Source organism: Lissotriton helveticus, chromosome 2_2 (genome assembly GCF_964261635.1).
Source record: "Lissotriton helveticus chromosome 2_2, aLisHel1.1, whole genome shotgun sequence".
Taxonomy (NCBI): domain Eukaryota; kingdom Metazoa; phylum Chordata; class Amphibia; order Caudata; family Salamandridae; genus Lissotriton; species Lissotriton helveticus.
Genome location: NC_136060.1, coordinates 137,100,719 through 137,127,121, shown reverse-complemented (window position 1 = coordinate 137,127,121; position 26,403 = coordinate 137,100,719). Strand labels below are relative to the sequence as shown.

Here is a 26,403-nt window from a genome sequence, read left to right as displayed (position 1 = left end):
ACCCGGTGCTACCAGGAGGCCGGTCATCCCCTTGTCACTTAGAGGTTTCCTTCTCACCTTAGCCCATGAAATTCCCCTTGCAGGACACTTAGGCCAGAATATGACTTGGGACAGGCTTGCCCCTCACTTTCACTGGCCTCACATGTCTGAAGATACCAAAGAGTTTTGTCGCTCATGTGTCACCTGTCAAGCCAGTGGCAAATCAGGTGGCACAACAAGGGCCCCCCTTATACCACTACCTGTGGTGGGGCTGCCCTTTGAGAGAGTGGGGATAGACATTGTTGGACCAATGGACCCCCCCCCCCCAACAGCATCTGGGCACAGGTTTATACTGGTGGTAGTGGATCATGCCACCAGGTATCCAGAAGCTATTCCCCTTAGGACCACTACAGCTCCTGTTGTGGCCAGGGCCCTACTTGGAGTTTTCTCCAGAGTGGGCTTTCCTAAGGAGGTTGTCTCTGACAGAGGTGCAAACTTCATGTCAGGATACTTGACTGCAATGTGGAAGGAGTGTGGTGTAAATTACAAATTTACCACACCCTATCACCCACAGTGCAATGGGCTTGTGGAGAGATTCAACAAGACCCTAAAAGGGATGATAAAAGGGTTACCTGAAAAGCTTAGGAGAAGATGGGACATCCTTTTACCCTGCCTCCTGTTTGCTTACAGAGAGGTCCCACAGAAGGGGGTTGGCTACAGCCCTTTTGAGCTTCTGTTTGGGCACCCTGTAAGAGGACCCTATGTCTTGTAAAGGAAGGATGGGAGTTACCTCTCAAAAAGCCTAAACTTGACATAGTGGACTATGTACTTGGTCTCCGCTCCAGGATGGCAGAGTACATGGAGAAGGCATCCAAAAACCTTGAGGCCAGCCAAGAACTTCAAAAAGCTTGGCATGACCAAAAGGCTGTCTTGACTGTTTATCATGCAGGACAGAAGGTGTGGGTGTTGGAGCCAGTGGCCCCAGCAGCTCTCCAAGACAAATGGTCTGGACCCCATACCATCTTTGAGCAAAAGGGAGAGGTCACCTACCTGGTGGACCTTGGAACTCCCAGGAGCCCCCACAGGGTGCTTCATGTAAACAGGCTCAAGGCATTTGTCGACAGGGAGGACATGGGCTTGCTCATGGCCACAGATGAGGGGCAGGAGGAAGAGAGTGACCCTCTCCCACACCTGCTCACTCAGAACCCTGATGATGGGTCAGTAGATGGTGTAGTCTTTTCTGACAGCCTCTCTGAGCATCAACAAGAGGATTGCAAACAGGTTCTTCAATCCTTTAGACAAATGTTCTCACTGACACCCAGTCAGACAAACTGGTGCACCCATGAGGTGGACACTGGTGACAGTCTGCCTGTCAAGAGTAAAATCTACAGGCAACCTGACCACGTCAGGGACTGCATAAAGAAAGAAGTACAAAAGATGTTGGAATTGGGAGTCATTGAACCCTCAGAGAGCCCTTGGGCTAGTCCTGTAGTTCTATTGCCAAAACCTCACACCCAGGATGGTAAGAGAGAGATGAGGTTTTGTGTAGACTACAGGGGTCTCACTGCTGTCACTAAGACAGATGCCCATCCAATAACTAGGGCAGATGAACTCATAGATAAGTTGGCTTCTGCATTTGACCTAACAGCTGGTTATTGGCAAATCAGGTTAGCTGGGGATGCAAAGGCCAAAGCAGCATTTTCTACCCCAGGAGGTCATTACCAGTTTGTGGTGATGCCCTTTGGTTTGAAAAAATGCACCTGCCACTTTTCAAAGGATGGTGAACCAAGACCTCACTGGGTTGGATGACTTTTGTGCAGCATATCCAGATGATACTGCTGTCTTCAGCTCCACCTGGGAGGATCACCTGATCCACCTGAGGAAAGTTTTGGAGGCCCTGCAGAAGGCAAGCCTCACTATCAAAGCCACCAAGTGCCAGATAGGGCAGAGTCAGGTTGTGTACCTGGGCCACCTTGTAGGTGGAGGCCAGGTTCAACCATTGGAGAGCAAGATACAGGCCATAAAGGACTGGGCTCCTCCAACCACCCAGACACAGGTCAGAGCTTTCTTGGGCCTGTCTGGTTACTATAGGAAGTTTGTCAAGAATTATGGGTCCATTGTGACACCACTTAATGACTTGACAAGCAAGAAAATGCCAAAGAAAGTTCAGTGGACAGTTAGCTGTCAAACGGCATTCGATGACCTGAAGCAGGCCATGTGTACTGCACCTATTCTCAAGAGTCCTGACTACTCTAAAACCTTCATTGTCCAAACAGATGCATCTGAGTTGGGTGTGGGAGCTGTTATATCTCAACTGAATATTGATGGTCATGACCAGCCCATTGCTTTTATAAGTAGAAGGCTGACCCCTAGAGAGAAACGTTGGTCAGCTATTGAGAGGGAGGCCTTTGCTGTGGTTTGGGCCCTGAAGAATTGGAGGCCATACTTGTTTGGAACTCACTTCAAGATTCAGACCGACCATAAGCCCCTCTTGTGACTAAATCAAATGAAGGGTGAAAACCCCAAACTTCTTAGGTGGTCCATTTCCCTACAGGGGATGGACTTTACAGTGGAGCACAGACCAGGGACTGACCATGGCAATGCAGATGGTCTCTCCAGGTATTTCCACTTAGAACAGGAAGACTGACCTGGTCAAGGTTAGTTTAATGTCCCTAAGTTTGGGGGGGGGGGTTATGTAGGAGAGTAGGGTCTGCAATCCTATGGTCACCCCAGATTTTTGCTTTTTGCTTCACTGGTTTACGACTTTCCCTGGCTGTGGGCCTGCTAATCAGACCCACAGCCTAGCTGTTCTCTCTCTTAATTGACTTCCATGTACTTTAGGTGCATTTACCAATTGGTACTGGGCCACCTCATTAGTCCCTGTACAGTGTACCTTAGGTACCCGGGGCATAGGTGTACCCAGGGCCTACCAGGGGCTGAAGCATGTATTATGCCACCTCTGGCTGGCCATCTAAACAGACAGAACTGGCTGGTAAGACAGCTGGAGCAAGGTGGTGTAATCACCCTTTCCTGTAGATATAGTATACCTATATCTAACCCTAAAATGGACACATATACTCCTATCAGTCACTCCTATGGCAGGCCTTATAAATCCTGAAGGCAGAGTTCTTGGAATTATGTGAGATGGTGCTCTGGCATGAGCTGAGCCCGTCTGCAGCTTGCGGAACCAAGTCCTAATAGCTGTTCCATGATAACGCTATACCATATACACTTAAGTGCATTATAATCCTCGCGGTTGAATGCTAACTTTGGTATAGCATTATCAAAACATGTCGAGTAAGGTGTCATACGAATTGGAATACTACCCCCTCGCCAATTCTGGCGACGGGGGTAGCATTCCACCCTTTTAGAGGGACACGACATGTATGTAACTGTGAACCCCGGTTAAAGTTAAACGAAGCCTCAGCATCACAAAATGGATGCTGCCACCACAGATACAAGTCTGACCTCCTGCTGCTGGGAGTCCTTCCAGCGAGGGAGGCCTGGACAAAGGGTTTCCTGCCTTGGGAGATGCAAGCACCACCCCAGACAGGATTTTGTGTATTAGGTAGGACAGGCCTGAAAGGAATGAGACATGCCTGGGGCACACAAGGTGCCCTGTGCATACACCGGTTCAAACCAGTTGCTGGGGCACTCCAGCCCCAGCTCTGGCGTGAAACCGGACAAAGGATAGGGGGTGTAACCACCCTCCTTCCTGGTCTCACCCATGGGAGGGACCAAATCACTAGTGCAGCCCCCTTTAGGAGAATAAAGGTAGGAGCTGGTCCCATTCCAAATTAGATTATCCTGAACAACTCTACAAAGAAGAAACTCTGGACCCCGACGTTCTGCTCCACAGAAGACTGAAGAATCTCCCTTGTGGGCAAGGAGTGTCCACCCTGCAACTGCAGGCACCATCAAGCGTCCTAGCGGTTCACTTTGTCATCCTTCCTGCCGGAACCAGACTTCAGAGCCCGACGAGATCCGGACTTCCAGACCTCTCCGACCTCAACCTACATCTGCAGCACAGCTGAGATCCGTGGGTGCGACGAGACACGTGGGACCGGCCATCTTGAAGAAACTGCACTTCGCTTACAGCACGACTTCAGAGGCATCCTCGAGAAAGTGCTTTGGGGATTGAGAAGCCCCAGCCCCGAGCAGCTCCTGCACCGAAGACCAGCCCTCCAGCATCCACGAGATCTGCGTGGGGCCCTTTTGCTTGGTTGCTGCTCGACGCGTTGTCTGGTCACTTGCCGGCTGGCTAGTGGCCTCCTAGAAGACGATCCTTGAAATCTACACTGCTGGTCTGGTTGCTCCAGACTGGCCCTAGCTCCCTTCCAAAAGAGGAGCACCCCGGACCCTCCTGGTCCACACCAGACGCCGTTTCCACTCACTGCGTGGGTTGCCTTTGCCAAGGCCTGTTGACTCCAAATCCGGATCCGACACCGCCGACAGCGAGAGCCTGCGTGGGACAGCTCGTGCCTCCATCCTGGTCGTCGAAGACACCTCCTGGTCCACGTGGCTGCAGAGACAAGCGTCCACTCTTCACCTGATCGCGACGACAGCATCTGGTTCTTTTCTGGTTCCACACCGGTCACTGGCTAGTGACTTTGAACACTGTCCCCTCTGCTTTCAGGTCCTCTTCTTCCTCGATCTACCCTTGGCTCGCACCAGACATCTTCCACTTGGTCGCCTGCAGCATCTTTCTTCAAGGCTCCATAGACTTCGACGCGGAAACCCGACACACTTTGACATCTATGCACCCGCAGCCCGTGGGTGAGGTAACAAGAGCATTACGGTGCTCGAGGGTGGATTAACTCTCCTAGTGTCCAGATTTCCAGTCGTTTTAGTCCTAGATAGTAAAGACTGTCCATACTCACCTTTTTCGTAAACTGTACTGTCCATTGACTTTGTTCCGCATCTCGCGTGTGAGTTCACACTCTGCACACGCGTCCCGTGGGCCTCCTGTTACTTACCTGAGGTTAGGATAGTGTAGTCCCAGCGATCCTACAGCCTCTGGACAGCTCCATTCCTTCTATCGATTTCCTTATACCAGTTACTTAGTATATGGTTTGTCGTGCTCCTAGGGCACCATTGTAATTTTGTGCAACTTATTGTATTTTTCCTAAGAGATTGTCATGTGCTTAGCCCTCTGATCTCATAAAGAGTTCAGAGGTGTTTGTTATTAATAAATTGTTTATTTTCATAACAACCTGTGTGGTGTCCTTTCATCTGGTATTCAAGGGGTTATATGTGGTAAAACAGCTGGCTTCACATGCCAAAAGAGTTTAGCCTAAGACTGCCTTGTCCATGCTACCATTAGGATAGCTGGTCTATAAGGTTGACTTACAACCAATCACCATAAAGGTTGTTTGGACTGATACAAGGTGATCACTAGAACTAGTGAGCATCATATATCAGGCCAACTTCTCACATACCCCCTAAGGTCTTATTAGCTTTTTTTTTTAACACAATTGTATACAGGACACAATCCACCTAGAGATGGACTGTTTAGAGGTAGCAAGACCCTTCCTGACTGATCCATAATTGATAAACAATTGGTCTGACCTACGAATATCCTTGGTTTTATCCAGATAACATTTCAACAGCCTCCTAACATCCAGGGAATGCAGGGACCTTTCCGCTGGAGAGGAAGGATTCTGAAAAAACGTAGGTAAAGTTATGGTCTGGTTAACATGAAAATCAGATATAACCTTTGGAAGAAATTTAGGGTGAGTACGCATAACAACCTTAGCAGCATGAAATACAGTATAAGGTTCTTGGCAACACAACGCCTGAATTTCACTCACCCTGCAGGCCGATGTAATGGCCACGAGGAACGCCGGATTCCAGGACAGGTGCTGCAACGAAGCCTTATGAATAGGTTCAAAAGGCTCCTCCATCAATCTGGACAGCACCACATTCAATTCCCATGAAGGCGAAGGAAGCCGGACAGGAGGGAACACTTTCTTCAAGCTTTCCAAAAAGTCTTTGATCACAGGGATCTGAAAGAAGGAAGTCTGTGAAGGGTATTTCCTGTAGGCAGTCAGCGCAGCCAGATGAACCTTAATGGAATGGACATTAAGGCCAGACTGCGCCAGATGTAGAAAATATAGAAGGATGACATCTTCCTTACAAGTCGTCGGGTCATAGTTCTTGGACGTGCACCAGATGCAAAATCTCTTCCACTTGTAAGCATAAGAAGTCCTAGTGGAAGGTCGCTTAGCCTCCTTCAGTATATCCATGCAATCTTCTGGTAGATTCAGATGGCCATATTGCACTATCTCAGGAGCCATGCTGCCAAACTCAAAGACGAGAGGTTGGGGTGCAACATCTGCCCCCCGAACTTCGTGAGAAGGTCCGGCCTGCACGGCAGCCGTATGTGAGGAAGGAGAGACCGGTGAAGCAGGTCCGTGAAACACCACTGTCTGGGCCATTCCGGGGCAATCAGTATCATCCGCGCCCTGGACTGGGACAGCTTGATGAGCACCGCCGGAATCAGGGGAATGGGCGGAAAAGCGTACAGAAAGCGGTTCGACCAGTTGATCCATAACGCATTCCCTAGCGTCCCCGGCTGGTAGTACCTGGAGGCGAAGTCTCGGCATTTGCTGTTTTCGGCGGTGGCGAACAGATCTATGTCTGGAGTAGCCCACCTTGCGAAGACTTCTCCTAGTACTTCGTCGTTTATGACCCATTCGTGGTTTTCCTGAATCAGTCTGCTCAGTGCGTCTGCCTGAACATTCTGCACACCTGGTAGATGGGTAGCCGTGATCGTCAGTCCCCAGGCCAGAAGCCAGTGCCAGATCGCCTGCGTCTCCTGCGACAGAGTGCGCGATCTCGACCCCCCCTGCTTGTTGAGGTAATACATCGTGGTCGTATTGTCCGTCTGCGCAAGCAGAGAGTTGGTCTGGAAGGACGGAAGAAAGGCCTTCAGTGCCAAGTGAACAGCTCTGAGTTCCAGGAAATTGATGTGGTACGTGGACTCCGTCTGGGACCACGTCCCTTGAATCTGTAAGTCTCCAGAGTGCGCCCCCCAGCCGTGGAGAGACGCATCTGTCACGATAGTCTGCTCGGGAATATCCTTGTGGAAGGGAACCCCTCTCAGGAGATTCTCCGCCGAAAACCACCACTTCAGAGACTGAAGAGCATGCAGAGACAGTCGTATCTTGTCGTCCCAAGATCCTCTCCTCTGATCCCACTGATCCTCCAAGCACTCCTGCAATGGTCTCATGTGCAGCCGTGCGTGTGGCGTGAGGAAGATACAAGAGGCCATCGATCCCAGTACAGAAGACACTGTCCTCACTGTTGTAGATGGAGTGGTCATAAGAGCCTGAGCCTTCCGAAGGAGTGATAATCGTCGCTCCTCCGAAGGAGACACGCTTGCTGACAACGTATTGATGGAGGCTCCCAGGTACTGTATGAACTGGACCGGAGTCGGGACAGACTTGGACATGTTGATGTGCAACCCCAGCTTGTTCAAGAGAACGCACGTCTTCTGGAAGTGTGCTTGAGCTTCCGAGAAGGAGGAGGCCTTGATCAACCAATCGTCCAGGTACGGGTAGACAAACACCTTGTTCTTCCTTAGGTGTGCGGCTACTACCGCCATGCACTTCGAGAATGTTCTGGGTGCAGATTTCAGTCCGAATGGCAGTACTGTGTACTGATAATGATTGGAGCCGACTTGGAATTGCAGAACTTCCTGTGTTTGTGTGCAATGGGCACATGGAAGTACGCATCCTGTAGGTCTATAGCACACAGCCAGTCTCCCTGTTGCAGCTGAGGATAAATCTGATGCAACGACATGCAAAACTTCTCTCTGCGAATCCACTTGTTTGCTTGCCGCAAATCCAGAATGGGCCTGAACTCGTTCTTGTCCTTCTTGCGAACCAGGAAGAACTGGGAGTACAGACCTCTTCCTCTTTGAGACAGAGGTACATCTTCTATCGCCCTTTTCCTTAAAAGGATATCTGCCTCCGCCTGGAGCTCGCACAGTTGAAACTGCCAGCTGACCGGTGGAATCGATGGAGGCGGGCTGGTGAACCGAAGACTGTATCCATTGCAAACAATATTCAGCACCCACTTGTCCCGAGTAATTTTTCTCCACTCGGCCAGAAAAAATTGAACGCTTCCCCCCACCGGAGCGGGTAAAGGATGTAGGGGAAGTAACCGCTCAGGGTCGAGACCCGGCCGCGCCCTTGTTCGCTGTAGAGGACTGCTGACCTCCTCTACCCTTCTGGCGCTTCTGGAAGGGCCTCCGAAACTGCTGCTGTTGTTGCTGCTGCTGTCCCGAAGCCTGCCCTCGCCCTCTGCCCTGTGCCCCGAACCGTCTCTGGAACGGACGGTAGGCTTTCTTTCCTTTGGGCTTCTCCAAGCCCACAGCCGTCAGAGTCTCTGCCTCCACTTTCATGCGGGCCATCTCATCGTCCGCATGCTTGCCGAACAGGGTTTCCCCCGAGAAGGGCAGATTGGCTACTCGCTGCTGGGCCTCCGGCTTGAGTGACGTGAGCCTGAGCCAAGCATGGCGTCGCTGGTTGATCCCATGACAGTAACCATGGGCCGCCAAAAGAGAACCATCAGCGGCCGCGCTGATGACCTGGTTCGAAACCAGCATCCCTTCCTTCTGGATCTCCAGGAAATCCTCCCTCTTGTCTCGTGGCAGGAGTTCCGTGAACTGCTGGAGGGATTCACACAGGGCACGATCATACCGCCCTAGCAAAGCCATATCGCTAGCGGTCTTCATGGCCGTAGCTGCCGTCCCACAGGCCTTCCTGCCATTTAAGTCGATCCATCGGCTCTCCTTATCCGGAGGCACGGTAGAAGACGGAGAGGTAGAGTGTTGTTTTCTGGCTGCCGTCACTATAACGGAGTCGGGAACAGGGTCAATCCTCAGAAAAGCCGGGTCGGAATCCGGAGCCCTGTACTTCTTAAGACGTGATGGAGCGGCTTTCGTCACTGCAGGCGTGAGGAACAGTTCCTCCGCTGGCTCTACCAATCCTGGCACGAGCGGTAGTAGAGGGCAAGACAAATGCTTCTTGTGAAGTGTCTCAAAAATCACGGACGTCGTAGGTGTTGGAGCAGTCACCGTGATTCCCAATTTTCTTAAGCCGTACCCCTGCACGTCGGTAGATGGCGTCGGTCGACTCAGCATTCGTCGTTGGCGGCGTGCTCGCGAGAATGACGTTGCGGTATTTACTGAGACAACGCCCCTGCACTCTTACGTCAGTTCTTTACACAGCATTCTACGACAGAAGCGCAGAGCCATGCAAGACACTGACCACAAAACTAGGGCCCTGAATGAAAGCCTCTTACCCTAGAAGTCAGTTCGCAGAACGGGGAGGATGGGTGGGGCGGTGAGCAACCCGTAACTAATCTGTCTCTTACAGATATATCGTTACCGAAGGTAAGTAACTTGTTCATCTGAAAGAGACAATTTATTATGGAATCCTCACCTTAGAAAGATACCCGAGCAAGAGCCACCCTAGAGGTGGCTCTGCGTTCCAAGTTCACACCAGAAAGTCCTGGAGAACTGAATGGCCAAAGAAGCAGTCTCCCGCGGACTTGGCTGTCCAGGCAGTAGTGTTTGGTAAGCGTGTGCAATTAAGCCCACGTAGCTGTCTGGCAGATGTCATGAAGGGGGACCCACGTCCCACAGCAGTAGTAGCTGCCGTTGCCCTGGTGGAATGGGCACGCAACCCCACTGGAGGTTCCTTTTTCGTTTAGGAATAGCAGATTTTTATACAAAGACCCATTGAGAGACGGTTCGTTTTTGCTCGGCCCTACCTTTCTTGGCGCTCACAAAGCCAACAAAGAGCTGATCATCCACCCGGAATTGTTTTGTGTGATCCAGATAGAAAGAAAGTGCACATTTTGGATCCAGACGGTAGAGCCACTCCTCTTTAGAAGGATGTGGAGGCGAAAAGAAGGTGGGCAAAGTGATGGTCTGTCCTATGTAGAAAGAGGTAACCACTTTGGGAAGGAAAAAAGGCCTAGTGCGAAGAAAAACTTTGTCCGGACAAACAGCCAGGAAAGGAGGTTTGGAAGAAAGAGCCCGAAGCTCACTCACCCTGCGAGCAGAGGTGATGGCAACCAAAAAGGCAGTTTTAAGAGTTAAAAGTCTGAGAGGACAGATATGCAGCGGCTCGAAAGGAGCGTACATAAGGTAGGTCAGAACCAGGTTCAAGTCCCACTGGGGCATTACGAAAGGAATAGGAGTAAACAAATGAGTAATGCCCTTAAGGAAGCCATTTACAATAGGGGACTTGAAAAGAGAAGGCTGATCAGGAAGCAGAAGAAAGGCCGCTATCACTTTCTTGAACACACGAGGGGCGCTGGTAAGGCCAAATGGGAGCACGGTAAACTGAAAGTGCTCGTGGCCTACCGTAAACTGTAGGTAACGCCGATGTTCTGGCAGGACAGGGAAGTGATAATACGTGTCCTGCAAGTCCAACGCTACCATCCAGTTTCCAGGGTGGAGGGCAAACAAGACCTGAGCCAGTGTCAACATTTTGAACTTCTCATTTCAGAGGAAGCGGTAAACGTTCCTGAGATCCAAGATAGGACGCAGGACTTTTTCCTTCTTGGGTACCAGGAAGTACTGGGAATAACAACAAAAACCTACATCTGGCACAGGAACGCATTCAATGGCACCCTTGGCCAAGAAAGCCGTAACCTCTTGACAGAGAAGGGGCAAGTTATCCTCTGATATGCAATGGAATTGCGGTGGCATGGATGGAGGGGTAGTCTCGAAGCAGAGGGAGTAGCTGTAGGAAGGTGGATATCTGACTATGGTTACCCCCAACTTTTTGCCTAGTGTTTTGCTGGTTTTTGACTTAGGTGGCCTGGGATCCTGCTAATCAGGACCCCAGGCTTCCTGCTCTCTCTGTTAAAATGGACTCCATGTACCTTAGGTACATATCTAATTGGATACTGAGTCACCTTATCAGTCCCTGTACAGTGTACCTTAGGTATCCAGGGCATAGGTGTACCCAGGGCCTACCAGGGGCTGAAGCATGTATTATGCCACCCCGGCTGGCCATCTAAACAGACACAACTGGCTGCACGACAGCTGGGGCAAGGTGGTGTAATCACCCTTTGCTTTAGATATAGTTCCCTATATCTAAACCTAAAATGGACACATATATTCCTATCAGTCACTCCTATGGAAGGCCTTATCAATCCTGAAGGCAGAGTGCTTGGAATTATGTGAGATGGTGCTCTGGCATGAGCTGAGCCCGTCTGCAGCTTGCGGAACCAAGTCCTAATAGCTGTTCCATGATAATGCTATACCATATACTCTTAAGTGCATTATAATCCTCGCGGTTAAATGCTAACTCTGGTATAACATTATCAAAACATGTCGAGTAAGGTGTCATACGAATTGGAATACTACCCCCTCGCCAATTCTGGCGACGGGGGTAGCATCCCACCCTTCTAGAGGGACACGACATGTATGTAACTGTGAACCCCGGTTAAAGTTAACTCGAGCCTCAGCATCACAAAATAGATGCTGCCACCAAAGACACAAGTCTGACCTCCTGCTGCTGGGAGTCCTTCCAGCGAGGGAGGCTCAGACAAAGGGTTTCCTGCCTTGGGAGGTGCTAGCACCACCCCAGACAGGATTTTGTGTATTAGGTAGGCCAGGGCTGAAAGGAATGAGACATGCCTGGGGCACACAAGGTGCCCTGTGCATACACCGGTTCCAACTAGTTGCTGGGTCACTCCAGCCCCAGCTCTGGCGGGAAACCGGACAAAAGATAGGGGGTGTAACCACACCCCTTCCTGGTCCCACCCAGGGGAGGGACCTAGTCGTAGTGCAGCCCCCTTCAGCGGAATAAAGGTAGGAGCTGGTCCCATTCCCAGTTAGATTAATCTTGACAACTTCCACGAAGAAACTTTTGACCTTCGACCTCCTGAACATCAGAAGACTGAAGAATCTCCCCTATGGTCAGGGAGTGACCATCCTGCTTCGCAGGCACCATCAAGCTCCTGTGCGGTTCGCTGCAAGTCCTTCCTTCCTGGAACCCGACGACGCAGCTCATCGAGATTCGGACCTCCAGACCCCTCTGACCTCTACCCACATCCACAGCACAGCTGGGACCCGTGGGTGCGACAAGCAACGTGGAGACGGTCATCTTGAAGAAACCTGCACAGCGCTTCCAGCACGACCACCGAGGGATCCTCGAGTGAGTGCATCGGAGTCTGAGAAGCCCCACACCGACACAGCTCCTGCATCAAAGATCAGCCCCCCAGCCTCCACGAGATCTGCGTGGGGCCCTTTTGCCTGGTTGCTGCTCTTCCTGTTGTCTGGTCACTTGCCGTCTGGCTCGTGACCTCTGAGACGACGATCCGAAGATTTCAACACTGCTGGTCTGGTCCCCCAGACTGGCCCTTGCTTCCTTGTGAAAGAGAAGCACCCCGGACCCTCCTGGTCCGCACCAGACGCCATCTTTGCTCCACCGCGTGGCTTGCACTTGCCAAGGCCTGTTGCCCAGATCGACGATCCAACACCGCCATCAGCAGCAGACTACGTGGGACAGCTTGTGCCTCCAGCCTGGTCGTGAAGAACAGCTCCTGGTCCGCGCAGCTACAGAGAGAAGCGTCCCTTCCTTCACCTGAACGCGGCGACAGCATCTGGTTCCCTCCTGGTTCCAGCACCGTCACTGGCTAGTGACCGAGACTCTGTCCCCTTCCCTTTCAGGACTTTTCCCTCCTAGTTCCATCCTTGGAACCACCGGACTCCTCCATCTGGCTGCCTGCCAGCAACTCTTTGTTTCAGGCATCACCAGGATCAACGCAGCGAACCCGACACCACTTCAGCCCTATGCACCCGCAGCCTGTGGGTTAGGTAACTAAAGCTTCTAGGTGCTGAAGTCAGTGTTCACTATCCTAGTGTCCAGGTCCACTGTTGTTTTCCCTCCATCCAGCCTGGTTCGTCCGGAATCCGTAACTTTGTAAACTGTAGTATCCATAGACGTTGGTACGCATCCCGCGTGAGAGTTTCCACTCTGCACGTGAGTCCCGTGGGCCTCCTGCTCCTTACTTACCTAGTTCGTAGCGTAGTCCCAGCAATCCTCCAGCCTCTGGATCTCCTTACAGTACTTTCCTTCCTCGCATTCCATTGTTTCTAGTATATGGTTTGTCGTGCCCCTAAGGCACACGTGTAAATATTGTGCTAACTCGTATTTCCTTCTTAGTATTGTCATGTGCTTAGCCCTCTGATCTCATAAAGAGTTCAGAGGTGTTGTTATTAATAAATATATTGTTTATTTTCATAACAACCTGTGTGGTGTCCTTTCATCTGGTATTCAAGGGGTTCTATTGTGGTAAAACAGCTGGCTTCACATGCCAAAAGAGTTTAGCCTAAGACTGCTTTGTCCATGCTACCATTAGGATAGCTGGTCTATTAGGTAGACTTACAACCAATCACCATAAGGGTTGTTTGGACTGATACAAGGTGATCACTAGAACTAGTGAGCATCATATAACAGGCCAACTTCTCACAGTAGCCACTTCGGACTGTCCTCACTACCCACCTGTCCGATGTGAAGGTTTGCCATTGAGGGAGGTGATGGCGGAACTGCCGCCCACTGGCAACTGGTGGCCCTGAAACGTCGGACTAGGAGGGCTTGGAGGCTGCTGCAGAGGTGGCGCTGGTGGACTGGCCCGCCCGCTGGCCCCCAGACCCATGACGGTGGGACCCACGTCCCCAGCCGCGCAAAGGCTGGACAGCTTGCGGAGGAATGTGGTGGGGCACCCCTTCCGTAGCACGAAAGGGGCGAAAAGCAGACTGCGCTGGGCATAAGGTGGAAGCAAGGATATGGCCGTAGCCCTGCAGTCCTTAACCCCTTCGATGCTAATGACAAAGTCAGCTCGTCATGGGCGTTACCTGGGCTACGCGGATGACGAGCGGGCTTTGTCATAAACAGCGCGATTTTCAAAAATCAGCGCACAGCGGGGAAACGCGGTAGCGCGGTAGAGGTTAAAGCACTCTAGCACATTGTATGCCTTGTCGCCAAACAACCGCCGGCCATCTTGTTCAAAAGTGTTGCTTGGACATCACCCGAAAAGCCAGTGGTACTCAGCCAGGACTAGCGTTGCAGGGCTACCGACGGTGAAATCATCCTGCCTAGCGAGTCGGTTGTGTCCAGTCCACATATCATGGCGAACTTGGCTGCGTCTTTCCCTTCGCCAACTGCACGGGAGAGCACCCGCGCAACCGAGTCCCGCACCGAGTGGGACTAACGGCCCAAGAGACATGCGGAGTTCACCGACCTCAGTCCTAAGCTGGAGAAATAAAACATCTTCTTCCCAAGGTGGTCCATCTTCTTGGATTCACTATCAGGTGGGGCGATAGGGAATGCGCACTTGGAAGTCGAGGCTTGGACCACCAAGCTTCTTGGGGGTAGGGTGTTGGGAGAGGAAAATGGGGTTGCCAGGGGCCGGGCGGTGGCGTCGGGCAATCATCCTATCCACAAGAGCCCGTGAGCTGGACTTGGACCAAGCACGCAGAAGGGTGTCCGTGAGGGCCTCACTGAAAGGCAGCAGGGGCTTTGAAGAGGCTGCTGCAGGTTGAAACACTTTGGTCAGAAGGTTGGTCCTGACTGCTACCGTAGGTAACTCAAGGCCCAAGGCCTCAGCTGCCCTACGCAACACCACTGCGTATGAGGCTCCCTCCTTCGTAGCCACAGTAGGGGGAACAGCATGCCAAGGTATGGACAAGTGTCCAGACCACTGGCCTCACTCAACTCCTCTCTCCAGTCCAGTTCTTTTAACTGGACTGCCAGAGGGTCCACAGACCCCTCCCAGTCCTCCTCACCATCCTCTGGTAGCCACTCAAGGCGATAGGGAACACAAGGGGAGAACAGGGGTACAAAAGTACCGGTCGGCGGCGGTCCCGACACCGGTCAACGCAGGTCCGGCTCAGTGTCCACATCGAGGGGGAGGCCAGGGTCGACGTCGGTTGGGGACACAACCGGCCTTGTAGGGGGCGGAGGTGTCGCCAATGGATTTGGCGCCAGTGGAGGTGCCTTAAGGTTGACTGGCGCCGATCCGGATCCAGGCCTGGATCCCTGCGGCGCTGAGCCTGAAGTCGCCGGAATCAAAGGCCTAGTGCCCACAGCCAAGCCAAGGCGGAGTCGGGCTGCCCAAAAATGGAGTGCAGGACTTCGTAAAAACTACGAAGTTGGGCAGGGGGTGCTCCGGCTCCCAAGAAAGGGGTGGGGAGGAGCTCGGCGTCGACCCAACAGACTCTGCGGGCAGAGCCAGACGACTACCTTCTGCATCCCGCGTCGGCCGATGGACGGGAGAGCGATAACAGAGACGGTGCTTCTCCGCCCTTTTTTTTGTGCTTCGACTTACTGAAGACTTCGACGTGGAGTGGTGGTGATGGCTCCGCGACCTCCCTCTCGTCCGGGACCTCGAGCAGCGCAGAGCCGACTGGCAGGCCTCCAGAAGTTTGTGGGAACGCCTTTAGGCCTCAGTCACGCTCCAAACACCAGAGGCACACCAGATGGGGATCCGCCTTCGAAAGCAGCTTGTGGCAGGAGCCACAAGGCTTGAAGCCGGTCCACCGATGTGACATCCTGGTGCACCAGGAGTTAAACGATTCAAAAAGACTTTCGCAAAAAATTTAAAAAAGATGGTCAAAAAGTGACTAGAGGTCTGGATCTGTGCTGGCTGGCGCAGAAAAAGTAACAACTGACGTCAGCGCACAGGGGCAGTGTCTAAGTAGATACCGCAACTTCATTCCGGCCATCGCCAAGGACGAACGTGGAGTCGACCGAAGCCACCTACCGACACACGCAGGGGTACTTCTGAAGAAAAATTATCTGGATCCAGTCTGAAGCCTGGGGGTAATTCTAAGGTAAGGTATCCATAACTAATAGTCTTTTTCAGAAAGTAAATAAAAAAAAATTGACAAATAACCCATTACTCTTTGTAAGCTCATTTTAAGGACTGTGATATTAAATAGGAATTATAAGTATGCTGGTTATTCCAAAAAGATTTCTCATGAAAAAAGTCATCCTTTGTAACCCTAAATTTTATGCAGAATATCACTAAAAGTGAGGATTCTTCTTTAGTTAATAAGATTGGATATTCATGGGCAGACAAACTCTTTGAATGTATGATTTTCTACAGCTGCCCACTTGTTTCCAGATGAAAAATCAAACAAGAGCTTAGTTTATTACTAAAACTGCAAGGTTTAAGCATTCAATCATATTGGACCTCAATAAGAGTGTATCAGCTCAATTTATTAGACAGATCAACTCTGATTGTATCACTCAATTGGAGGACCATTAAGTAATTTCAATTGGATATGATGCAGAGTATCAGCCTTCTGGCCAGGTGTTTTCGATAGATTCCAGTTGGCGCTTGGTCAGCCACATATTAAGCTCAATATATTGGCATTCCTGCAAGTATTTCTAGTAATGTAAACCTACCAACTGAAAAACAGTTAATGGGTTCATGTGCTTATGTTATAACTAAAGAAGCACAATTGCACCTACTATAGATGACTGAATCCTGGAAATGTCATGGAGGAAGTAGTGCATTTGTTTGAAGTTTAAACTAATTTTTATGAATCATAAGTAGAGGGGCACTTAATGGAAAGTATCAACGAGTCAGATACATATACCAACTAAATGTCATCTTTATGAGTGTGTTTATTCCTTCTTCCAAATTTGGTCAGTTTTAATTTCTGTCCAACTTTGGTGTTATATTATTTTTCAAATTGTGTTGCTCATTTCAAATTTTTTTTTTATTCATGCACTGGTCTTATTTTTGGTTTTAAACTTAATATAATATTTTGTTAAGAAAAAAGTATTTTCCTTGTGTAATAACTCAAAAGACAAAAAACGTTTTAATTTTCAATTACCTCTGCCTCCTTTTTGATTGTGTCAACTTGATTGATTAGTTTACAGTAAGCCTGAAACAGAAGCAGTAACTGAAAATGTAACTTGTAGAGCCTCCGACACAACTCCAGCTCCTAAAAACAAACACAAATAATAATGTTATGGCTGATTCATACAAATGGGAAACACAAAACAGTTAATCAAAAACAAAGTCCAGTAGTTGTTCTAACATAGAATTAGCAACGAAAACTGTGAAACTGAAATACAGCAAGAAAGAAAAAAAAAAGATTTTCACTAGCTAATACAAAGAGATTATGAAGATGTGTAGGGATGTAGATTAATCATTTGCACTGACATCACAGAAAAGTTACTTACCTTCAGTAAAGATCTTTCGTTAGATACTTTGCCTGCAGATTCACCACTGAATATTTCAAGTGCCAGAATGGATCCAGAAACCTCTGACTTAGTTCACTAGTGCTAGTAGGAGGTGCAGGATCTGACTTGATGCAGGAAATAGGGTTGTGGTGATGTCACTTGTCCATCAATGTCAGTTATCATTTTTTCTAAATGTGTATCTAGAGTCTGGGACAAGAATAATGTTTTGAAACAAAACAGGTGCACTGCATCAAACTAAGTTGGCATCTTTTTGTAAGGTTTATGAATTTCTTTCTGAAAGTGAAGGAGGGTGGGATCGGTGAGGATTCTGCCAGTACAAAGAGAATTCACCAGAAAGATCATTACCAAAGGTAAGCAACTTTTTCTTACGATGGATACTTCTACCTGCAAAATTCTCACCTTTAAATAAGATCACAAACAATACTCCAGTAAGGAAATGGCTTTTTTGTATGATCACATCCAAAGTGTAGGGATGATGCTGGTTTTTCGACTGAGTGCACTGTGTCCTGCTAACCAGACCGCCGTGTTCTGGACGGAACACGTCGATCCGGGAGAAGTCAGATCCACAACGCTACACGTTCGATCAAACAAACACTTTGGGAGTTATCCGCTCCAGTATATTACTGTGGAAACATCCCAGGCGTACTGCCTTGAGCTACACGTTTAAGTACGAACTCCACTGAGAATCGCACTTACAGTCCGCAGATCCACTGGACCATTTGTCACATTTGGCACTACTGCAGAGACAATATTCGCGTATGGTCCCGAGCCCCGCCGGGGCGGAATTATCACCAGTGGTGCGACCTTTTAATTTTTGGCATCTATACCATAGCCCTGAGGAGTCGCGAACACACTGTTCCAAACGTGACGAAACACGTGTCGGCTGGTTGTGGAACCAATAAAAACTGAAACCACAGCAATAAGTGCCAGGAAATGCCATTGTTTTGTTATGTTGTCCTTGGCTTTACCGACTGTGTGTCTATATTGTGACATAAATATAATTTAATTTTTAGTGCGTGTGCATAGGCAAATCTGTACTTTTTGTTTGTGTATGTTGGGTAACTCTGACATACCATTAGAGCAGTTATAGGGTCTTTTTCCGCTCGCCAGTTGCACCACGGCCGCTATTACTGCTTCTACAAGCATTGCGTATACTTCAGGCAGAGCGCCCAAAACACTCTGTAGGTCAAAAACCCTTTTCTTGCACATTAACAAACGAAACACACTGGTCTTGAAATGGTTAGTACGTGTATTAAACGATGAGATTCACAACCACACCGTATAATATACCCCAATTCCTCCCAACTTCAAATAGGAAGTGGGCGTGAAAGAAGCATTTAAAGTACAAGTTAATTACCTTCGGTAACTATGTATCCGGTAGAGACGATTCTAGCCGCAGATTCCTTCACGTAGAATTATCCCCAGGCGTGAGACTGGATCCGTAATTTTTTTTGCCATAGCATCTCTGCGGCCCGGCACCACATGACTTCGCTCTGACGTCCGCGTACGTGACGTCTGCGAGGTTGCATAAGTCCTACCCCGGCGTGCTGACATCAGTTTTCTTCGGAGAACTTTTCCGCGCCACAACGCAGAGCCTTCAGAGACAAAACTGTGAGAGCACGGCAACAGTGTGCAAAAAAATCAGTGAAAATGTCATGACAGACGACAAAGTCTGCAACCACAATCTATAACAGTGAAGGAGCCGCAAGGCCAGAACAGATGAGGAACAACAAGGTACCTCAAGACAACATCATCAAGGAGTATTGTATCGCCTGCAAAAGGGCTGAGGGTCAGCAAAGAGACCCCAACTCAGAGGAGCGCAGAGGAGTCCGAAACCTGAAGCAATGAAAGAAGAGATAAGATTACGAGCAGGCCCCACACTGAAATAACCAGGGTTTAGGGATGCAGAAGTACACATGAACCTACCGTTCAATCACTAGAAAGGAAAGAGAGGAACACAAACACAACCAAGCACCCAGTCAAGGAGGAAGTGAAAGAGGGCACTCGCAGAAGACAAGCCACCCGAAGGGAGGCAAGTGCAGAAGGCCAAGTTGAAGGTCCTCACAGAATGGGGAGGAAGGGCAGGCCGTGAAGGAATCCTCGGCTAGAATTGTCTCTACCAGATACATTGTTACCGAAGGAAAGTTACTTGTACATCTGATAGAGATTACTAGCCGCAGATTCCTTAACATAGAATAGATACCCTAGCCATACCCAGAGTGGAGGAGGGTCTGCGGGAGAAACTCACCAGCTTGGAAGAACACAGGGCCCCAACAGAAGATGTGTCATGGGGACAGGAAGGACGGTCCAGTCCCCACCAAGCAGAAGTAAAAAAGAAAAGGGAGAAGGGAAGGCAAGGAAACCACAAGCCTACCCGAGGGGCAAAAGGCATCCGCCAGAGAACCCGGAAGAACGGACAGCACCAAGCGAGTACCAAAGGAAGAAAAGAACCACCGCAAAATCCAAGGAGAAGAGGTGGAAACAGAGGCAGAGCGAAGGGAATAGCTGAACAAGCATCAGCCCCGAGGCAGGGGACAAGGCAGGAACAGCCCCACAGCCGAGAAGCGCATACGTGAGAAGGAAGACACCGTTGCTCCAGCAGAGCAAGGGACAGGAGACACAGGTACTCACCGAGGCCCACGGAGGTGGACCATAACAACCATACATGCACAGCCGGCAGATGGTTCATACTGTGGAGTAGTGTGCTCAGAACAGGCCGAGCGCAAAGCAAAGACTGAGGCAAGAGGACCCCAGAACAAGCCCCAGAAAAGTACTGTCCCAGAGGCACAACCCACCCACGAAAAGAAGTGGGACCGGCCCGAAAATAAAGAGGGGCAATATGTAGTACAAGCCTAAAGCCGTCAACCAGAACACAGGAGAACACCAGGAATATCGTAGCCCCTCTGGAACACAAGGCAGAGGACCAGGCCGAGCGTCGGATAACAAGGTGGAAACACCACGACACGACACCGTAGACGGCATGCCAAAACTGGTCTGGCACTCCAGAGGCTGAAGAGGGAAGGCAAAACGCACAGAAGTAGATACTCCGCAGGGACAAGGACAAAATGCACGACAGGTAAGCCCTGTATTCGAAGGATAGAAGCACCATCGGATACTGAGCAGGACAAAACCTTAAACAGCGCAAGCTGCACTGAGACGGAAGGAAAAAAGAGTGCAGCAAGCGGTATACAGTGACGCCAGAAAAGGCAAGGAACCGAAAAGGTATCCACACCTTCCCAGCTTAGTACAGAGCTATACAATAGCCTACAAGTAACTCACCTAGGGTATGAAGCGTGCCAAAACAAATCATGGGAACATCTCTTAGGGAAGAACCCACAGCAGAGGCCAAGAACATAAAGGACCGGTGGGTAGCACCAGAGACGGCACAGCCAAAAAACATACCCACCACAAAAGTCAAAGGGCTGTACCAGCAGCCAACAGGACAGAGGGACCAACTTAAGGACCCTGAAGGCATTCCAAGCCACACAGACGGGCCAACCGAAACACTAGGCCCAAAGAGAAAAAGTGGGAGAACTCCTCCCATAAGGGACCTGAGGACCGACAAGCCGAAGCTTACGGAGGACGGAGCCCCGCAAGGAGCCGTTGAATAGCGGAGTCCGCGATGGTGTTAAATAGAAAAGTCCCATCAAAAGGCAGATCAACAAGATGCTCCCAAACAAAGACGCTATCCCGCAACCAAGCATGGCGGCGTAGAGCCACAGAACTCGCCATAGCGCGGCTGAGAGAATAAAAAACATCCATGGCCGAACTGAGAAAAATGAAGCCACCTCACGACCATCCAGCACATGATGCCGCAGATCAGCGCAGACACCTTCATGGGAGGTTCGAGACAGAAGGGAGTCCGGGGAATCCCATAGGCCAGAGGTAGCCCTGGCCAACACACAAAGTATGTTGAGCGTGCGCAAAGCAGCACTAGTGGAAGCAAAGATGTTACATGACCAGGAGTCCAACCACCGGGCCTCCCGTGACAGAGGGAGCAACACTGAAGGCAAGGAAGGAAAAGCAGTCTGCAGGACAGGGCCCTGGGCAGAAGGGTGGGAAGAAAAGACTGGATCGTGCGGAGCAAGACGGTGGCGGTGGAGAAGCGGCTGAGGCACCGGATCTCCCATAGCGGGACGCCCCCAGGCTCCCAGAAGAGAGTTGTGGAGCGAAGCATCAAAGGGAAGAAGCCGCTCCCCTCCACCAGAGCCCTGGTGGAGAACCTCCAACAAATGGTCCGTAGGAAGAGGAGTGACCGGGTTGCCCAGTTTCAAAATGCCAGCGGCCATGGAAATGGGCCCGACAAAAGCTGCACTCGCCTCTGTAGGGCGTCGCAGGGGAGAGAGCAACTCGTCTGTGGGCGAAGGCTGCAAACTAAGTCGCCCATCCCCGAGCCCTGCCTGAGGAAGAAACGGCCAACACCTGTAGGATGGAAGACCCATAGATGAATGAGGGGCCTGAGGGGACTCCGGAGAAGGCGGAGAAGCCTGCGGGGCAACCAACTGCGAGGTCCTGAACATCGGGTCCGGGGGCTGTGGGTGCAAAGACGGCATAGAACCCGCCTCGGAAGCCGCCGGGGAAAAGGCAACGATGCGGAGTCCAGTCTCCGGTGATGAGCAGGCAAGGAGAAGACAATCCTCCGGAGAAGAAGGGCCATCCGAAGAAGAGTCGATGATCCGATGCCGGGACGGCGCCGGGGAGTCCGCCATGGGCACCGGTGGGTCCTCGATCGGCGCCTAAGTGCCCACCAGGGGTGCCGAGTCGACCACCAGCACGTGCCTCATAGGAGAAAGGGGCGGGGTCGGAGCCTAAGCAGCTAATGAACGGTACCGAAAAGGCACAGACTCGACTTCCGATGTGGCAGCTGCCTGAGTAGAGGGCCGAGAGGAACTCGGGGAGGCGCACCAGGTCCCGGCCTCCACCCGCGGCGCTGCCGGGGAGGAAAGCCGTCGGTGCCGGAAAGGCGATGTCTCGGCCTCCGGTAAGACAGCCACCTGCCCAGAGGACACGGGGACGAACAGTCAGTCCCGGTGACCTCCTGCGACACTACAGGGAACCCCGCAGCGTTTTGCGGCAAGCCTGGAGCACAATGGGTCGGAGAGGGGAACTCCGTAGGGCCACATCTCCAAAACCTGAAGCCGAATGGGTCAGCGCCAGGGCGGAGCCGCCGGCAAGTCTGCAGAAGGCCCCACGCATGGCGAGGGATCCGCGAACATCTCAGGAAGAGGGGGGCCCAAAGAATTCTGCAGAGCTGTAGCGTAGCCTTCATTTGGGCCCTAGTCGCCCCAACGCCAGGAAACGGCAGATAGGGTGGCGACCGAGGGCCCACGTCATGAGAGGAACCCATGCCCTCCGCAGAACGAGGGCAAGGCCTCGGTGACAAGCTGCAGGACGTACCAGTGGTCGAACGACGCCCGTGGGGCCTCGGTGTAGGACGATGTCGCAGCCGGAATTGGCGGTTTTTGGACCCTTCCGAGGTAGGGGATGGACGCTGTGACGAGACCGATCTGGACAATTGGGCCGAAAGCAACTTCTCCCGGCCGGCTTGAGATGCTGACAAGCGTCGCAGTCTGTAGACTCATGGTGCTCGCCCAAACACCACATACAGATAGGATAAGAGTCCGTCGCTGGCATCTGACGCGTACAAGAGGTACACGACTTGAAGCCCGAAGGCATTTGCACACTGTTCCCAACACAAGACTGTGAGAAGTTGGCGTGATATATGATGCTCACTAGTTCTAGTGATCACCTTGTATCAGTCCAAACAACCCTTATGGTGATTGGTTGTAAAGTCAACCTTATAGACCAGCTATCCTAATGGTAGCATGGTCAAAGCAGTCTTAGGCTAAACTCGTTTGGCATGTGAAGCCAGCTGTTTTACCACAATATAACCCCTTGAATACCAGATGAAAGGACACCACACAGGTTGTTATGAAAATAAACAATATATTTATTAATAACAAACACCTCTGAACTCTTTCTGAGGTCAGAGGACTAAGCACATGACAATCTCTTTCGAAAAATATGTTTAAGTTGCACGAATTACAATGGTGCCCTAGGGGCACAACAAACCATATACTAAGTAAGAGGAATGTGAAAGTCGATGGAGGAAATGGAGCTGTCCAGAGGCTGGAGGTTCGCTAGGACTACGCTATCTTCACCTTAGATAAGTAATAGGAGGCCCACGGGATGCGTGTGCAGAGTGTGAACTCACACGCGAGATGCATAACAACGTCTATGGACAGTACAGTTCAAGTAAAAGGTGAGTACGGACAATCCTGACTAGTTAGGACTAAAACGACTGTGGAACTGGACACTAGGACAGTTAAACTACCCTTGAGCACCGAAATGCTCTCGTTACCTCACCCACGTGCTGCGGGTGCATAGGTGTCAAAGTGTGTCGGGTTCTCGCATTGAAGTCTATGGAGCCTGGAGGAAAAGATGCCGCAGGCGACCAGGAGGAAGATGTCCGCTGCGATCCAAGGGTGGATCAGTGAAGAAGAGGACCTGAAAGCAGAGGGGTTAATGTTCAAAGTCACTAGCCAGTGACTGAAGTGGAACCAGGAAGGAACCAGATGTCGTTGTCGCGATCAGGTGAAGAGTGGACGCTTGTGTCTGCAGCCACGTGGACCAGGAGGTGTCTTCGACGACCATGATGGAGGCACGAGCTGTCCCACGCAGGCTCTCGCTGTCGGCGGGGTTGGATCCGAAATCGGCGTCAACAGGCCTTGGCAAAGGCAACCCACGCGGTGAGTTGAAACGGCATCTGGAATGGACCAGGAGGGTCCGGGGTGCTCCTCTCTTGGAAGGGAGCAAGGGCCAGTCTGGAGCAACCAGACCAGCAGTGAAGATTTCAAAGTTCGTCGTCTAGGAGGCCACTAGCCAGCCGGCAAGTGACCAGACAACGCGTCAAGCAGCAACAAGAAGAAGGGCCCCACGCAGATCTCGTGGATGCTGGAGGGCTGGTCTTCGGTGCAGGAGCTGCTCGGGGCTGGGGCTTCTCAGTCCCCAAAGCACTTCGTCGAGGTTACCTCAGAAGTCGTGCTGGAAGCGAAGTGCAGCTTCTTTCAAGATGGCCGGTCCCACGTGTCTCGTCGCACCCACGGATCTCAGCTGTGCTGCAGACGTAGGTAGAGGTCGGAGAGGTCTGGGAATCCGGGTCTTGTCGGGCTCTGAAGTCTGGATCCTCGAGGGAAGACGACAAAGGGAAGCCGCTGGACGCTTGATGGTGCCTGCTTGTGCAGGGTGGACACTCCTTGCCCACAAGGGAGATTTCTTCAGTCTTCTGTGTAGAAAGTCGAAGTCCAGAGTTTCTTCTTGTAGAGTTTCAGTTCAGGATTAATCTAATTTGGAATGGGACCAGCTCCTACCTTTATTCTCCTGAAGGGGGCTGCACTACTGACTAGGTCCCTCCCCTGGGTGGGACCAGGAGGGCGGGTGGCTACACCCCCTATCCGTTGTCCAGTTTACGCGTCAGAGCAGGGGCAGGGATGCCCCTGCAACTGGTTTGAGCCGGAGTATGCACAGGACACCTTGTGTGCCCTGGGCATGTCTCATTCCTTTCAGGCCTGTCCTACCCAATACACAAAATCCTGTCTGGGGTGGTGCTAGCACCTCCCAAGGCAGGAAACCCTTTGTACAAGCCTCCCTCGCTGGAAGGACTCCCAGCAGCAGGAGGTCAGACTTGTGTCTGTGGTGGCAGCATCCATTTTGTGATGCCAAGGCTCGAGTTAACTTTAACCGGGGTTCTCAGTTACATACATGTCGTGTCCCTCTAGAAGGGTGGAATGCTACCCCCGTCGCCAGAATTGGCGAGGGGGTAGTATTCCAATTCATATGACACCTTACTCGACAAGTTTTGATAATGTTATACCAAAGTAAGCATTTAACCGCGAGGATTATAATGCACTTAAGAGTATATGGTATAGCGTTATCATGGAACAGCTATTAGGACTTGGTTCCGCAAGCTGCAGACGGGCTCAGCTCATGCCAGAGCACCATCTCACATAATTCCAAGCACTCTGCCTTCAGGATTGATAAGGCCTGCCACAGGAGTGACTGATAGGAATATATGTGTCCATTTTAGGGTTAGATATAGGTATACTATATCTACAGCAAAGGGTGATTACACCACCTTGCCCCAGCTGTCGTGCAGCCAGTTGTGTCTGTTTTAGATGGCCAGCCAGGGGTGGCATAATACATGCTTCAGCCCCTGGTAGGCCCTGGGTACACCTATGCCCTGGATACCTATGGTACACTAGTCTTTGAGGCTAAGTTTGTCATAGCTGGAAGTTGCCTTGGTAAGGTCAACTGTCACAGGTAGAGAGCTTGGAGCTTCACCTGTGCCAGACATGACTCTAGTGTGGTGTAAGTGATGCACCTACCTACACTAAGTGTTTCCCTACTGTACCTTGCTAGTGAGTTGTAGTCAGGGTGTGCTACTCCCTTTAATCTACAACTACTAAGTTCAGAAGAACTTAATATGCTAAGCTTTTGATTTATATGTACCTAAGGTACTTGATGTGATCTTTCAATTTGATAAAAAGATTGCAATGGTAAAACAACAGCAAGCTCAAATCCGCACCGCTGCGCACCAATGTGAGATGATGTTTCCAATTCTGGAACCACCTTGTATCAGGCCAAATAACCCCTTATGGTGTCTGGTTGTAAGTCAACCTTGTAGACAAGCTATCTTAATGGTAGCATAGACTAAGTAGCCTTAAAGGCTCAACTCAAGAGGTCGTGTTAAGCGAGCTGTTTTACCAATCACAATCCTGTAATATCAAATGAAAGGACACCACACAAGTATATATTATAAAAATATATGTGTTTATTTCTAAGAATAATCCCCAGTACTCTTTATGAACAAAGGGGCACAAGCGTTAAAACAAAAAGCACAGTATAACATACAAAGTTGCACAATTATGGATGAGGGCGGGTGGCCACTCAAACCATATATTAAGAAAGTGGTATAAGAGATACCAATCGAACAGTGGTATAGCGTTATCATGGAACAGCTATTAGGACTTGGTTCCGCAAGCTGCAGACGGGCTCAGCTCATGCCAGAGCACCATCTCACGTAATTCCAAGCACTCTGCCTTCAGGATTGATAAGGCCTGCCATAGGAGTGACTGATAGGAATATATGTGTCCATTTTAAGGTTAGATATAGGTATACT

At 50.7% G+C, this 26,403-nt stretch overlaps 1 protein-coding gene across 11 annotated transcripts in view; it reads right to left on the bottom strand.

Moving 5' to 3' along the window:
* FRYL (FRY like transcription coactivator) overlaps nucleotides 1-26,403 on the bottom strand; it is a 2,496,013-nt gene that overhangs the window by 64,388 nt on the left and 2,405,222 nt on the right. For all 11 annotated transcript variants that reach the window (XR_013608325.1, XM_078678213.1, XM_078678216.1 and 8 more), the window contains one exon: nucleotides 16,853-16,963. Coding sequence is in view for 10 of the 11 variants with exons in the window: in XM_078678213.1 (XP_078534339.1) it covers nucleotides 16,853-16,963 (111 nt within the window). In the remaining variant the exon portion in view is untranslated. The remainder of the gene's footprint in view (nucleotides 1-16,852; nucleotides 16,964-26,403) is intronic.